General features: G+C 53.2%; 1 protein-coding gene across 1 annotated transcript in view; it reads left to right on the plus strand.

Annotated features, from left to right (window-relative positions):
- LOC124019920 (epidermal growth factor receptor kinase substrate 8-like) overlaps positions 1 to 12174 on the plus strand; it is a gene marked incomplete at its 5' end in the record, with an annotated part of 181377 nt that overhangs the window by 128469 nt on the left and 40734 nt on the right. Inside the window, 5 exons of the mRNA XM_046335367.1 lie at positions 6378 to 6451; positions 7817 to 7943; positions 8567 to 8655; positions 8751 to 8825; positions 12133 to 12174. The exon at positions 12133 to 12174 is cut by the window's right edge and continues 107 nt beyond it. Of these exons, the coding sequence (XP_046191323.1) occupies positions 6378 to 6451; positions 7817 to 7943; positions 8567 to 8655; positions 8751 to 8825; positions 12133 to 12174 (407 nt within the window). The remainder of the gene's footprint in view (positions 1 to 6377; positions 6452 to 7816; positions 7944 to 8566; positions 8656 to 8750; positions 8826 to 12132) is intronic.

The raw sequence follows: 12174 nt of genomic DNA on the forward strand, positions 1-12174 counted from the left end.
CAGGCCTAATCGCCACTTAGCCAGGCCTAATCGCCCCTTAGCCAGCCAGGCCTAATCGCCCTTAGCCAGGCCTAATCGCCCTTTAGCCAGGCCTAATCGCCCTTAGCCAGGCCTAATCGCCCACAGGCCTAAGCCTTAGCCAGGCCTAATCGCCCACTTAGCCAGGCCTAATCGCCCACTTAGCCAGGCCTAATCGCCCACTTAGCCAGGCCTAATCGCCCTTAGCCAGGCCTAATCGCCCACTTAGCCAGGCCTAATCGCCCCTTAGCCAGGCCTAATCGCCCACTTAGCCAGGCCTAGCCAGGCCTAATCGCCCCTTAGCCAGGCCTAATCGCCCACGTAGCCAGGCCTAATCGCCCTTAGCCAGGCCTAATCGCCCAGGCCTAATCGCCAGGCCTAATCGCCCTTAGCCAGGCCTAATCGCCCACTTAGCCAGGCCTAATCGCCCTTAGCCAGGCCTAATCGCCCACTTAGCCAGGCCTAATCGCCCACTTAGCCAGGCCTAATCGCCCTTAGCCAGGCCTAATCGCCCACTTAGCCAGGCCTAATCGCCCACGTAGCCAGGCCTAATCGCCCACTTAGCCAGGCCTAATCGCCCACTTAGCCAGGCCTAATCGCCCTTAGCCAGGCCTAATCGCCCACTTAGCCAGGCCTAATCGCCCACTTAGCCAGGCCTAATCGCCCCTTAGCCAGGCCTAATCGCCCACGTAGCCAGGCCTAATCGCCCTTAGCCAGGCCTAATCGCCCACTTAGCCAGGCCTAATCGCCCTTAGCCAGGCCTAATCGCCCACGTAGCCAGGCCTAATCGCCCTTAGCCAGGCCTAATCGCCCACTTAGCCAGGCCTAATCGCCCACTTAGCCAGGCCTAATCGCCCACTTAGCCAGGCCTAATCGCCCACTTAGCCAGGCCTAATCGCCCTTAGCCAGGCCTAATCGCCCACGTAGCCAGGCCTAATCGCCCACTTAGCCAGGCCTAATCGCCCTTAGCCAGGCCTAATCGCCCTTAGCCAGGCCTAATCGCCCACTTAGCCAGGCCTAATCGCCCACTTAGCCAGGCCTAATCGCCCTTAGCCAGGCCTAATCGCCCACTTAGCCAGGCCTAATCGCCCTTAGCCAGGCCTAATCGCCCACTTAGCCAGGCCTAATCGCCCACTTAGCCAGGCCTAATCGCCCTTAGCCAGGCCTAATCGCCCACTTAGCCAGGCCTAATCGCCCCTTAGCCAGGCCTAATCGCCCCTTAGCCAGGCCTAATCGCCCACGTAGCCAGGCCTAATCGCCCTTAGCCAGGCCTAAGGCCGCCCACTTAGCCAGGCCTAATCGCCCACTTAGCCAGGCCTAATCGCCCTTAGCCGCCCCACGCCCTTAGCCAGGCCTAATCGCCCACGTAGCCAGGCCTAATCGCCCCCACTTAGCCAGGCCTAATCGCCCTTAGCCAGGCCTAATCGCCCCTTAGCCAGGCCTAATCGCCCACAGGCCTAATCGCCACTTAGCCAGGCCTAATCGCCCACTTAGCCAGGCCTAATCGCCCTTAGCCCTTAGCCAGGCCTAATCGCCCTTAGCCAGGCCTAGCCAGGCCAATCGCCCACTTAGCCAGGCCTAATCGCCCTTAGCCAGGCCTTAGCCAGGCCTAATTAGCCAGGCCTAACTTAGCCAGGCCTAATCGCCCCACTTAGCCAGGCCTAATCGCCCGCCCACTTAGCCAGGCCTAATCGCCCACTTAGCCAGGCCTAATCGCCCACTTAGCCAGGCCTAATCGCCCTAGCCTTAGCCAGGCCTAATCGCCCACTTAGCCAGGCCTAATCGCCCACTTAGCCAGGCCTAATCGCCCACTTAGCCAGGCCTAATCGCCCACTTAGCCAGGCCTAATCGCCCACTTAGCCAGGCCTAATCGCCCACTTAGCCAGGCCTAATCGCCCACTTAGCCAGGCCTAATCGCCCACTTAGCCAGGCCTAATCGCCCACGTAGCCAGGCCTAATCGCCCACGTAGCCAGGCCTAATCGCCACTTAGCCAGGCCTAATCGCCCACTTAGCCAGGCCTAATCGCCCACGTAGCCAGGCCTAATCGCCCACTTAGCCAGGCCTAATCGCCCTTAGCCAGGCCTAATTAGCCAGGCCTAATCGCCCAGCCTTAGCCAGGCCTAATCGCCCACTTAGCCCCATCGCCCTTAGCCAGGCCTAATCGCCCACTTAGCCAGGCCTAATCGCCCCTTAGCCAGGCCTAATCGCCCACTTAGCCAGGCCTAATCGCCCTTAGCCAGGCCTAATCGCCCACTTAGCCAGGCCTAATCGCCACTTAGCCAGGCCTAATCGCCCACTTAGCCAGGCCTAATCGCCCTTAGCCAGGCCTAGCCTTAGGCCTAATCGCCCACTTAGCCAGGCCTAATCGCCCACTTAGCCAGGCCTAATCGCCCACGTAGCCAGGCCTAATCGCCACTTAGCCAGGCCTAATCGCCCACTTAGCCAGGCCTAATCGCCCCTTAGCCAGGCCTAATCGCCCACTTAGCCAGGCCCTAATCGCCCACGTAGCCAGGCCTAATCGCCCTTAGCCAGGCCTAATCGCCCTTAGCCAGGCCTAATCGCCCCTTAGCCAGGCCTAATCGCCCTTAGCCAGGCACCGCCCACGTAGCCAGGCCTAGGCCTAATCGCCCTTAGCCAGGCCTAATAGCCGCCCACGCCCACTTAGCCAGGCCTAATCGCCCCTTAGCCAGGCCTAATCGCCCCACGTAGCCAGGCCTAATCGCCCCTTAGCCAGGCCTAATCGCCCTTAGCCAGGCCTAATCGCCCACTTAGCCAGGCCTAATCGCCCGCAGGCCACGTAGCCAGGCCTAATCGCCCCTTAGCCAGGCCTAATCGCCCTTAGCCAGGCCTAATCGCCCACTTAGCCAGGCCTAATCGCCCACTTAGCCAGGCCTAATCGCCACTTAGCCAGGCCTAATCGCCCTTAGCCAGGCCTAATCGCCCACTTAGCCAGGCCTAATCGCCCACTTAGCCAGGCCTAATCGCCCACTTAGCCAGGCCTAATCGCCCACTTAGCCAGGCCTAATCGCCCACTTAGCCAGGCCTAATCGCCCCACGCCACTTAGCCAGGCCTAATCGCCCTTAGCCAGGCCTAATCGCCCTTAGCCAGGCCTAATCGCCCCTTAGCCAGGCCTAATCGCCCTTAGCCAGGCCTAATCGCCCACGCCAGGCCTAATCGCCCTCTAGCCAGGCCTAATCGCCCTTAGCCAGGCCTAATCGCCCTTAGCCAGGCCTAATAGCCAGGCTAATCGCCCACTTAGCCAGGCCTAATCGCCCACTTAGCCAGGCCTAATCGCCCTTAGCCAGGCCTAATCGCCACTTAGCCAGGCCTAATCGCCCACTTAGCCAGGCCTAATCGCCCCTTAGCCAGGCCTAATCGCCCTTAGCCAGGCCATCGCCACGTAGCCAGGCCTAATCGCCCTTAGCCAGGCCTAATAGCCAGGCCCACTTAGCCAGGCCTAACCGCCACTTAGCCAGGCCTAATCGCCCTTAGCCAGGCCTAATCGCCCCTTAGCCAGGCCTAATCGCCCTTAGCCAGGCCTAATCGCCTTAGCCAGGCCTAATCGCCCACGTAGCCAGGCCTAATCGCCCCTTAGCCAGGCCTAATCGCCCCCACGTAGCCAGGCCTAATCGCCCCTTAGCCAGGCCTAACCGCCCTTAGCCAGGCCTAATCGCCCCTTAGCCAGGCCTAATCGCCCATCGCCCTTAGCCAGGCCTAATCGCCCTTAGCCAGGCCTAGCCAGGCCAGGCCTAATCGCCCTTAGCCAGGCCTAATAGCCAGGCCCATCGTAGCCAGGCCTAATCGCCCACGTAGCCAGGCCTAATCGCCCTTAGCCAGGCCTAATCGCCCACTTAGCCAGGCCTAACGCCCTTAGCCAGGCCTAATCGCCCACGTAGCCAGGCCTAATCGCCCACGTAGCCAGGCCTAATCGCCACTTAGCCAGGCCTAATCGCCCTTAGCCAGGCCTAATCGCCCTTAGCCAGGCCTAATCGCCCACTTAGCCAGGCCTAATCGCCCTTAGCCAGGCCTAATCGCCCACTTAGCCAGGCCTAATCGCCCCTTAGCCAGGCCCTAATCGCCTAATCGCCCACGTAGCCAGGCCTAATCGCCCTTAGCCAGGCCTAATCGCCCCTTAGCCAGGCCTAATCGCCCTTAGCCAGGCCTAATCACCCCAGCCAGCCAGCCCTAGCCATCGCCCTTAGCCAGGCCTAAGCCAGCCAGGCCTAATCGCTTAGCCAGGCCTAATAGCCAGGCCTAATCGCCCCTTAGCCAGGCCTAATCGCCCACGCCCTTAGCCAGGCCTAATCGCCACTTAGCCAGGCCTAATCGCCCCTTAGCCAGGCCTAATCGCCCTTAGCCCCTAATTAGCCAGGCCTAATCGCCACTTAGCCAGGCCTAATCGCCCTTAGCCAGGCCTAATCGCCCCTTAGCCAGGCCTAATCGCCCTAGCCAGGCCCTAATCGCCCTTAGCCAGGCCTAATCGCCACGTAGCCAGGCCTAATAGCCAGGGCCTTAGCCATCGCCCTTAGCCAGGCCTAATCGCCCCTTAGCCAGGCCTAATCGCCCACTTAGCCAGGCCTAATCGCCCTTAGCCAGGCCTAATCGCCCTTAGCCAGGCCTAATCGCCCACCGCCCTTAGCCAGCCAGGCCTAATCGCCCACTTAGCCAGGCCTAATCGCCCTTAGCCAGGCCTAATCGCCCACTTAGCCAGGCCTAATCGCCCACGTAGCCAGGCCTAATCGCCCCTTAGCCAGGCCTAATCGCCCTTAGCCAGGCCTAATCGCCCCTTAGCCAGGCCATCGCCCTTAGCCAGGCCTAATCGCCCACTTAGCCAGGCCTAATCGCCCCTTAGCCAGGCCTAATCGCCCTTAGCCAGGCCTAATCGCCCTTAGCCAGGCCTAATCGCCCTTAGCCAGGCCTAATCGCCCCTTAGCCAGGCCTAATCGCCCCTTAGCCAGGCCTAATCGCCCCTTAGCCAGGCCTAATCGCCCTTAGCCAGGCCTAATCGCCCTTAGCCAGGCCTAATCGCCCTTAGCCAGGCCTAATCGCCCCTTAGCCAGGCCTAATCGCCCTTAGCCAGGCCTAATCGCCCTTAGCCAGGCCTAATCGCCCTTAGCCAGGCCTAATCGCCCTTAGCCAGGCCTAATCCCCTTAGCCAGGGCCCCTAATCGCCCTTAGCCAGGCCTAATCGCCCTTAGCCAGGCCTTAGCCAGGCCTAATCCCACGTAGCCAGGCCTAATCGCCCACGTAGCCAGGCCTAATCGCCCTTAGCCAGGCCTAATCGCCCTTAGCCAGGCCTAATCGCCCTTAGCCAGGCCTAATCGCCCTTAGCCAGGCCTAATCGTAGCCAGGCGTTGTTGGTTAAGAGCCTGTAAGTTTCATGGTCAAGTCTACATACCTGTTGTATTCGGGACATGTGACAAATAACATTTGATTTGAGAATAAGATCATTGGGAAGATCACTGTTCTAATGCCCTTCTCTTTCCCCTCCTCCTCCCCTCCTCCCCTCTTTCCCCTCCCCTCCTCCTCCCCCTCCTCCCCTCTTCCCCCTCCCCCTCTCCTTCCCCTCCTCCCCCTCTTCCCCTCTACCCTCTCCTCCCCCTCCTCCCTCTCGCCCTCTCCTCCCCTCCTCCCTCTCGTCCCTCTCCTCCCCTCCTCCCCTCTTCCCTCTCCTCCCCCTCTTCCCCTCCTCCCTCCTCCTCCTCTTCCCTCTCGTCCCTCCTCCCCTCATCCCTCGTCCCCCCTCTTCCCTCTCCTCCCCCTCCTCCCTCTCGTCCCTCTCCTCCCCTCTTTCCTCTCCTCCCCCTCCTCCCCCTCCTCCCTCTCCTCCCCTCCTCCGTCTTTCCCCCTCCTCCCTCCTCCCCCTCCTCCCTCCTCCCTCCCTCCTCCTCCTCTTCCCTCTCCTCCCCCTCCTCCCCTCCCCCTCCTCCCTCTCCTCCCTCTCCTCCCCTCTTCCCTCTCCTCCTCCTCTTCCCTCTCCTCCTCCTCTTCCCTCTCCTCCCCTCCTCCCTCTCCTCCTCCTCCTCCCCCCCTCTTCCCTCTCCTCCCTCTCCTCCCTCCTCCTCCCCTCCTCCCCCTCCTCCCTCCTCCCTCCTCCTCTTCCCTCCTCCCTCCCTCTCAGATCCCCCTAAACAGCCTCCCTCTCCTGACCCCTCTCCTCCCCTCTTGAGTGTTTCCCCTCTACCCTCCCCCTCTTCCCTCTACCTCGCTCCCCCTCCTCCCCTGATCCTCCCTGTCAGTCCTCTACCTCCCCTCCTACCCCCTCGTCCCTCTCCTCTCCATCTCCTCCCTCTCCTCCACATCCTCCTCCCTCTCCTCCCCCTCCTCCCTTCTCCTCCTCCTCCCCTCCTCTATCAGATGATAAACAGCCTCAGTATTCTGACCAGAATGAACCTTCAGAGATGATGGCTACCAGAGTGGATCGAGACGTGGTGAGTGTTTCCCACTGTCCGTCCAAATACCACATACTGATACCGTCTGTCTGTCAGTCCGTCTACCTCGCTCTCTGTGAGTCCAGATACCACATACTGATACCGTCTGTCTGTCAGTCCATCTACCTCGCTCTTCAGTCGTTTGCTTGGTTCTAGTACTGCAGACTGGTGAGTAGTTTCACCTAGAGGCTGATCTGGAGTCAGGTCTTCAGTCGTTTGTTTGTTTCTTCAATACTGCAGACTGATGAGTAGTTTCACCTACAGGCTGATCTGGAGTCAGGTCTTCAGTCGTTTGCTTGGTTCTAGTACTGCAGACTGATGAGTAGTTTCACCTAGAGGCTGATCTGGAGTCAGGTCTTCAGTCATTTGCTTGGTTCTTCAAGTACTGCAGACTGATGAGTAGTTTCACCTACAGGCTGATCTGGAGTCAGGTCTTCAGTCATTTGCTTGGTTCTAGTACTGCAGACTGATGAGTAGTTTCACCTACAGGCTGATCTGGAGTCAGGTCTTCAGTCGTTTGCTTGGTTCTTCAATACTGCAGACTGGTGGTTAGTTTCACCTACAGGCTGATCTGGAGTCAGGTCTTCAGTCGTTTGCTTGGTTCTTCAATACTGCAGACTGATGAGTAGTTTCACCTACAGGCTGATCTGGAGTCAGGTCTTCAGTTCTTCACCACTATTAGGAGCTGTAGATCAGTCGTCTGTTCTGTAGTAACAACAAGGTCTTCAGTCACCACTATTAGGAGCTGTAGATCAGTAGTCTGTTCTGTAGTAACAACAAGGATATACCACTATTAGGAGCTGTAGATCAGTAGTCTGTTCTGTAGTAACAACAAGGATACACCACTATTAGGAGCTGTAGATCAGTAGTCTGTTCTGTAGTAACAACAAGGATATACCACTATTAGGAGCTGTAGATCAGTAGTCTGTTCTGTAGTAACAACAAGGATATACCACTATTAGGAGCTGTAGATCAGTAGTCTGTTCTGTAGTAACAACAAGGATACACCACTATTAGGAGCTGTAGATCAGTAGTCTGTTCTGTAGTTAATCATTACAGATTTAAAGTAAATGCAACATGTGATACAGTATGAGGTACTACACCTCCTCTTCCACGCTATTCTTTTTCGCCAAGCTTGGAAAATACACAGAGAAGAGATAAACAGGGACTGCTGTTGTAAAGGAAAGTCCTAGTGTTTTACACTGATTGACTATAGCAGCATCTCCAGCAACAACAACACAGCTCATGTTGAGCCTGGCAGCGACTGTCAATCTACACCTACATTACATGACTTCATTTAGTGATTAACAAAGGAAGTCTGTCTGTGGTTGTGTGCCTTTTAAACACTACTGTCTTCTCTTGCAGCAAATCCTGAACCACATTCTGGACCACATCGAGTTCTTCGTGACCAAACTGCAGAAAGCGGCTGAGGCCTTCAACGAGCTCTCTAAGAGGAAGAAATCTAAAAAGAACAAGAAGAAGGGACCCGGAGGTGGGTGTTGTAGTTCTTTAGATCTAGTTTGTAGTCCTCCTGGCCTGGTCCTGATCTTCATTCTACTCTCCATGACCTCGTTACTGTTGGGTGTTGTAGTTCTTTAGATCTAGTTTGTAGTCCTCTGGCCTGGTCCTGATCGTCATTCTACTCTCCGTGACCTCGTTACTGTTGGGTGGTGTAGTTCTTTAGATCTAGTTTGTAGTCTTTCTGGCCTGGTCCTGATCTTCATTCTACTCTCCGTGACCTCGTTACTGTTTCCCATTTACATCAAAACAGGAAACAATTAGGAAAACAATTGATGTTGCTTGACTAGTGACAAGTGACTCTCCTACTGTAATACTGTATGTACTAGACTAGTGACGAGTGCCTATCCTACTGTAATACTGTATGTACTAGACTAGGGACTATCCTACTGTAATACTGAGTGTTACCTGTCATGTAGACTAGGGACTCTCCTCCTACTGTAATACTGTATGTACTAGACTAGGGACTATCCTACTGTAATACTGAGTGTTACCTGTCATGTCTCTCTCCCTCCTACTGTAATACTGTATGTACTAGACTAGGGACTATCCTACTGTAATACTGTGTTACCTGTCATGTCTCTCTCTGTCCACCAGAGGGAGTGCTAACACTGCGAGCCAAGCCTCCCACTCAGGAGGAGTTTGTTGACTGTTTCCAGAAGTTCAAACATGCCTTCAACCTGCTGGTAAGACACCAAAGATGAATGATGTTATTTAATATATACTTTAACTGTAAAAATAACACACAAAAAATGTGACTTTCCATGTCTCTCTCCTCCAGGGGAAGTTGAAGTCCCACATCCAGAACCCCAGCGCTGATGATCTGGTCCACTTCCTGTTCACACCACTCAGGATGGTGAGAGACAGACTGCTCTACTCTGTTATTCCATGTTATATTCCTGTTCCTGTTCACACCAGTCAGGATGGTGAGAGACAGACTGCTCTACTCTGTTATTCCATGTTATATTCCTGTTCACACCAGTCAGGATGGTGAGAGACAGACTGCTCTACTCTGTTATTCCATGTTATATTCCTGTTCCTGTTCACACCAGTCAGGATGGTGAGAGACAGACTGCTCTACTCTGTTATTCCATGTTATATTCCTGTTCACACCAGTCAGGATGGTGAGAGACAGACTGCTCTACTCTGTTATTCCATGTTATATTCCTGTTCACACCAGTCAGGATGGTGAGAGACAGACTGCTCTACTCTGTTATTCCATGTTATATTCCTGTTCACACCAGTCAGGATGGTGAGAGACAGACTGCTCTACTCTGTTATTCCATGTTATATTCCTGTTCACACCAGTCAGGATGGTGAGAGACAGACTGCTCTACTCTGTTATTCCATGTTATATTCCTGTTCACACCAGTCAGGATGGTGAGAGACAGACTGCTCTACTCTGTTATTCCATGTTATATTCCTGTTCCTGTTTACACCAGTCAGGATGGTGAGAGACAGACTGCTCTACTCTGTTATTCCATGTTCCCGTTCCTGTTCACACCAGTCAGGATGGTGAGAGACAGACTGCTCTACTCTGTTATTCCATGTTATATTCCTGTTCCTGTTCACACCAGTCAGGATGGTGAGAGACAGACTGCTCTACTCTGTTATTCCATGTTATATTCCTGTTCCTGTTCACACCAGTCAGGATGGTGAGAGACAGACTGCTCTACTCTGTTATTCCATGTTATATTCCTGTTTACACCAGTCAGGATGGTGAGAGACAGACTGCTCTTCTCTGTTATTCCATGTTATGTTCCTGTTCCTGTTCACACCAGTCAGGATGGTGAGAGACAGACTGCTCTTCTCTGTTATTCCATGTTATATTCCTGTTCACACCAGTCAGGATGATGAGAGACAGACTGCTCTACTCTGTTATTCCATGTTATATTCCTGTTCCTGTTTACACCAGTCAGGATGGTGAGAGACAGACTGCTCTACTCTGTTATTCCATGTTATATTCCTGTTCACACCAGTCAGGATGGTGAGAGACAGACTGCTCTGCTCTGTTATTCCATGTTATATTCCTGTTCACACCAGTCAGGATGGTGAGAGACAGACTGCTCTACTCTGTTATTCCATGTTATATTCCTGTTCCTGTTCACACCAGTCAGGATGGTGAGAGACAGACTGCTCTACTCTGTTATTCCATGTTATATTCCTGTTCACACCAGTCAGGATGGTGAGAGACAGACTGCTCTACTCTGTTATTCCATGTTATGTTCCTGTTCACACCAGTCAGGATGGTGAGAGACAGACTGCTCTACTCTGTTATTCCATGTTATATTCCTGTTTACACCAGTCAGGATGGTGAGAGACAGACTGCTCTACTCTGTTATTCCATGTTATATTCCTGTTCCTGTTCACACCAGTCAGGATGGTGAGAGACAGACTGCTCTACTCTGTTATTCCATGTTATATTCCTGTTCACACCAGTCAGGATGGTGAGAGACAGACTGCTCTACTCTGTTATTCCATGTTATGTTCCTGTTCACACCAGTCAGGATGGTGAGAGACAGACTGCTCTACTCTGTTATTCCATGTTATATTCCTGTTTACACCAGTCAGGATGGTGAGAGACAGACTGCTCTACTCTGTTATTCCATGTGCTCCTACTCTGTTATTCCACTATATTCCTGTTCCTGTTCACACCAGTCAGGATGGTGAGAGACAGACTGCTCTACTCTGTTATTCCATGTTATATTCCTGTTCCTGTTCACACCAGTCAGGATGGTGAGAGACAGACTGCTCTACTCTGTTATTCCATGTTATATTCCTGTTCACACCAGTCAGGATGGTGAGAGACAGACTGCTCTACTCTGTTATTCCATGTTATATTCCTGTTCACACCAGTCAGGATGGTGAGAGACAGACTGCTCTGCTCTGTTATTCCATGTTATATTCCTGTTCCTGTTCACACCAGTCAGGATGGTGAGAGACAGACTGCTCTACTCTGTTATGCATGGTTAAGCCAGATTCCATTCCTGTTCCTTCCCCACAACCTTCCAGGTGATCCAGACCTCTGGAGGGTCAGAGCTGGCTAAGAGCCTAGGGGTTAGTGGTGAGGGTTAGGGTAATGGTTTAAGAGCCTAGTAGTTAGTGGTGAGGGTTAGGGTAATGGTTTAAGAGCCTAGTAGTTAGTGGTGAGGGTTAGGGTAATGGTTTAAGAGCCTAGTAGTTAGTGGTGAGGGTTAGGGTAATGGTTTAAGAGCCTAGGGGTTAGTGGTGAGGGTTAGGGTAATGGTTTAAGAGCCTAGTAGTTACTGGTGAGGGTTAGGGTAATGGTTTAAGAGCCTAGTAGTTAGTGGTGAGGGTTAGGTTAATGGTTTAAAAGCCTAGGAGTTAGTGGTGAGGGTTAGGGTAATGGTTTAAGAGCCTACTAGTTAGTGGTGAGGGTTAGGGTAATGGTTTAAGAGCCTAGTCATTAGTGGTGAGGGTTAGGGTAATGGTTTAAGAGCCTAGTAGTTAGTGGTGAGGGTTAGGGTAATGGTTTAAGAGCCTAGTAGTTAGTGGTGAGGGTTAGGGTAATGGTTTAAGAGCCTAGTAGTTAGTGGTGAGGGTAATGGTTTAAGAGCCTACTAGTTAGTGGTGAGGGTTAGGGTAATGATTTAAGAGCCTACTAGTTAGTGGTGAGGGTTAGGGTAATGGTTTAAGAGCCTAGGAGTTAGTGGTTAGGGTTAGGGTAATGGTTTAAGAGCCTAGTAGTTAGTGGTGAGGGTAATGGTTTAACCTCTTCTCCTCCAGATGATCCAGACCTCTGGAGGGACAGAGCTGGCTAAGAGCCTAGTAGTTAGTGGTGAGGGTTAGGGTAATGGTTTAAGAGCCTAGTAGTTAATGGTGAGGGTTAGGGTAATGGTTTAAGAGCCTAGTAGTTAGTGGTGAGGGTTAGGGTAATGGTTTAAGAGCCTAGTAGTTAGTGGTGAGGGTAATGGTTTAACCTCTTCTCCTCCAGGTGATCCAGACCTCTGGAGGGACAGAGCTGGCTAAGAGCCTAGTAGTTAGTGGTGAGGGTTAGGGTAATGGTTTAAGAGCCTAGTAGTTAATGGTGAGGGTTAGGGTAATGGTTTAAGAGCCTAGTAGTTAGTGGTGAGGGTTAGGGTAATGGTTTAAGAGCCTAGTAGTTAGTGGTGAGGATAATGGTTTAAACTCTTCTCCCCCAGGTGATCCAGACCTCTGGAGGGACAGAGCTGGCTAAGAGCGTG

Source organism: Oncorhynchus gorbuscha, unplaced genomic scaffold, assembly GCF_021184085.1.
Source record: "Oncorhynchus gorbuscha isolate QuinsamMale2020 ecotype Even-year unplaced genomic scaffold, OgorEven_v1.0 Un_scaffold_724, whole genome shotgun sequence".
Lineage (NCBI taxonomy): Eukaryota > Metazoa > Chordata > Actinopteri > Salmoniformes > Salmonidae > Oncorhynchus > Oncorhynchus gorbuscha.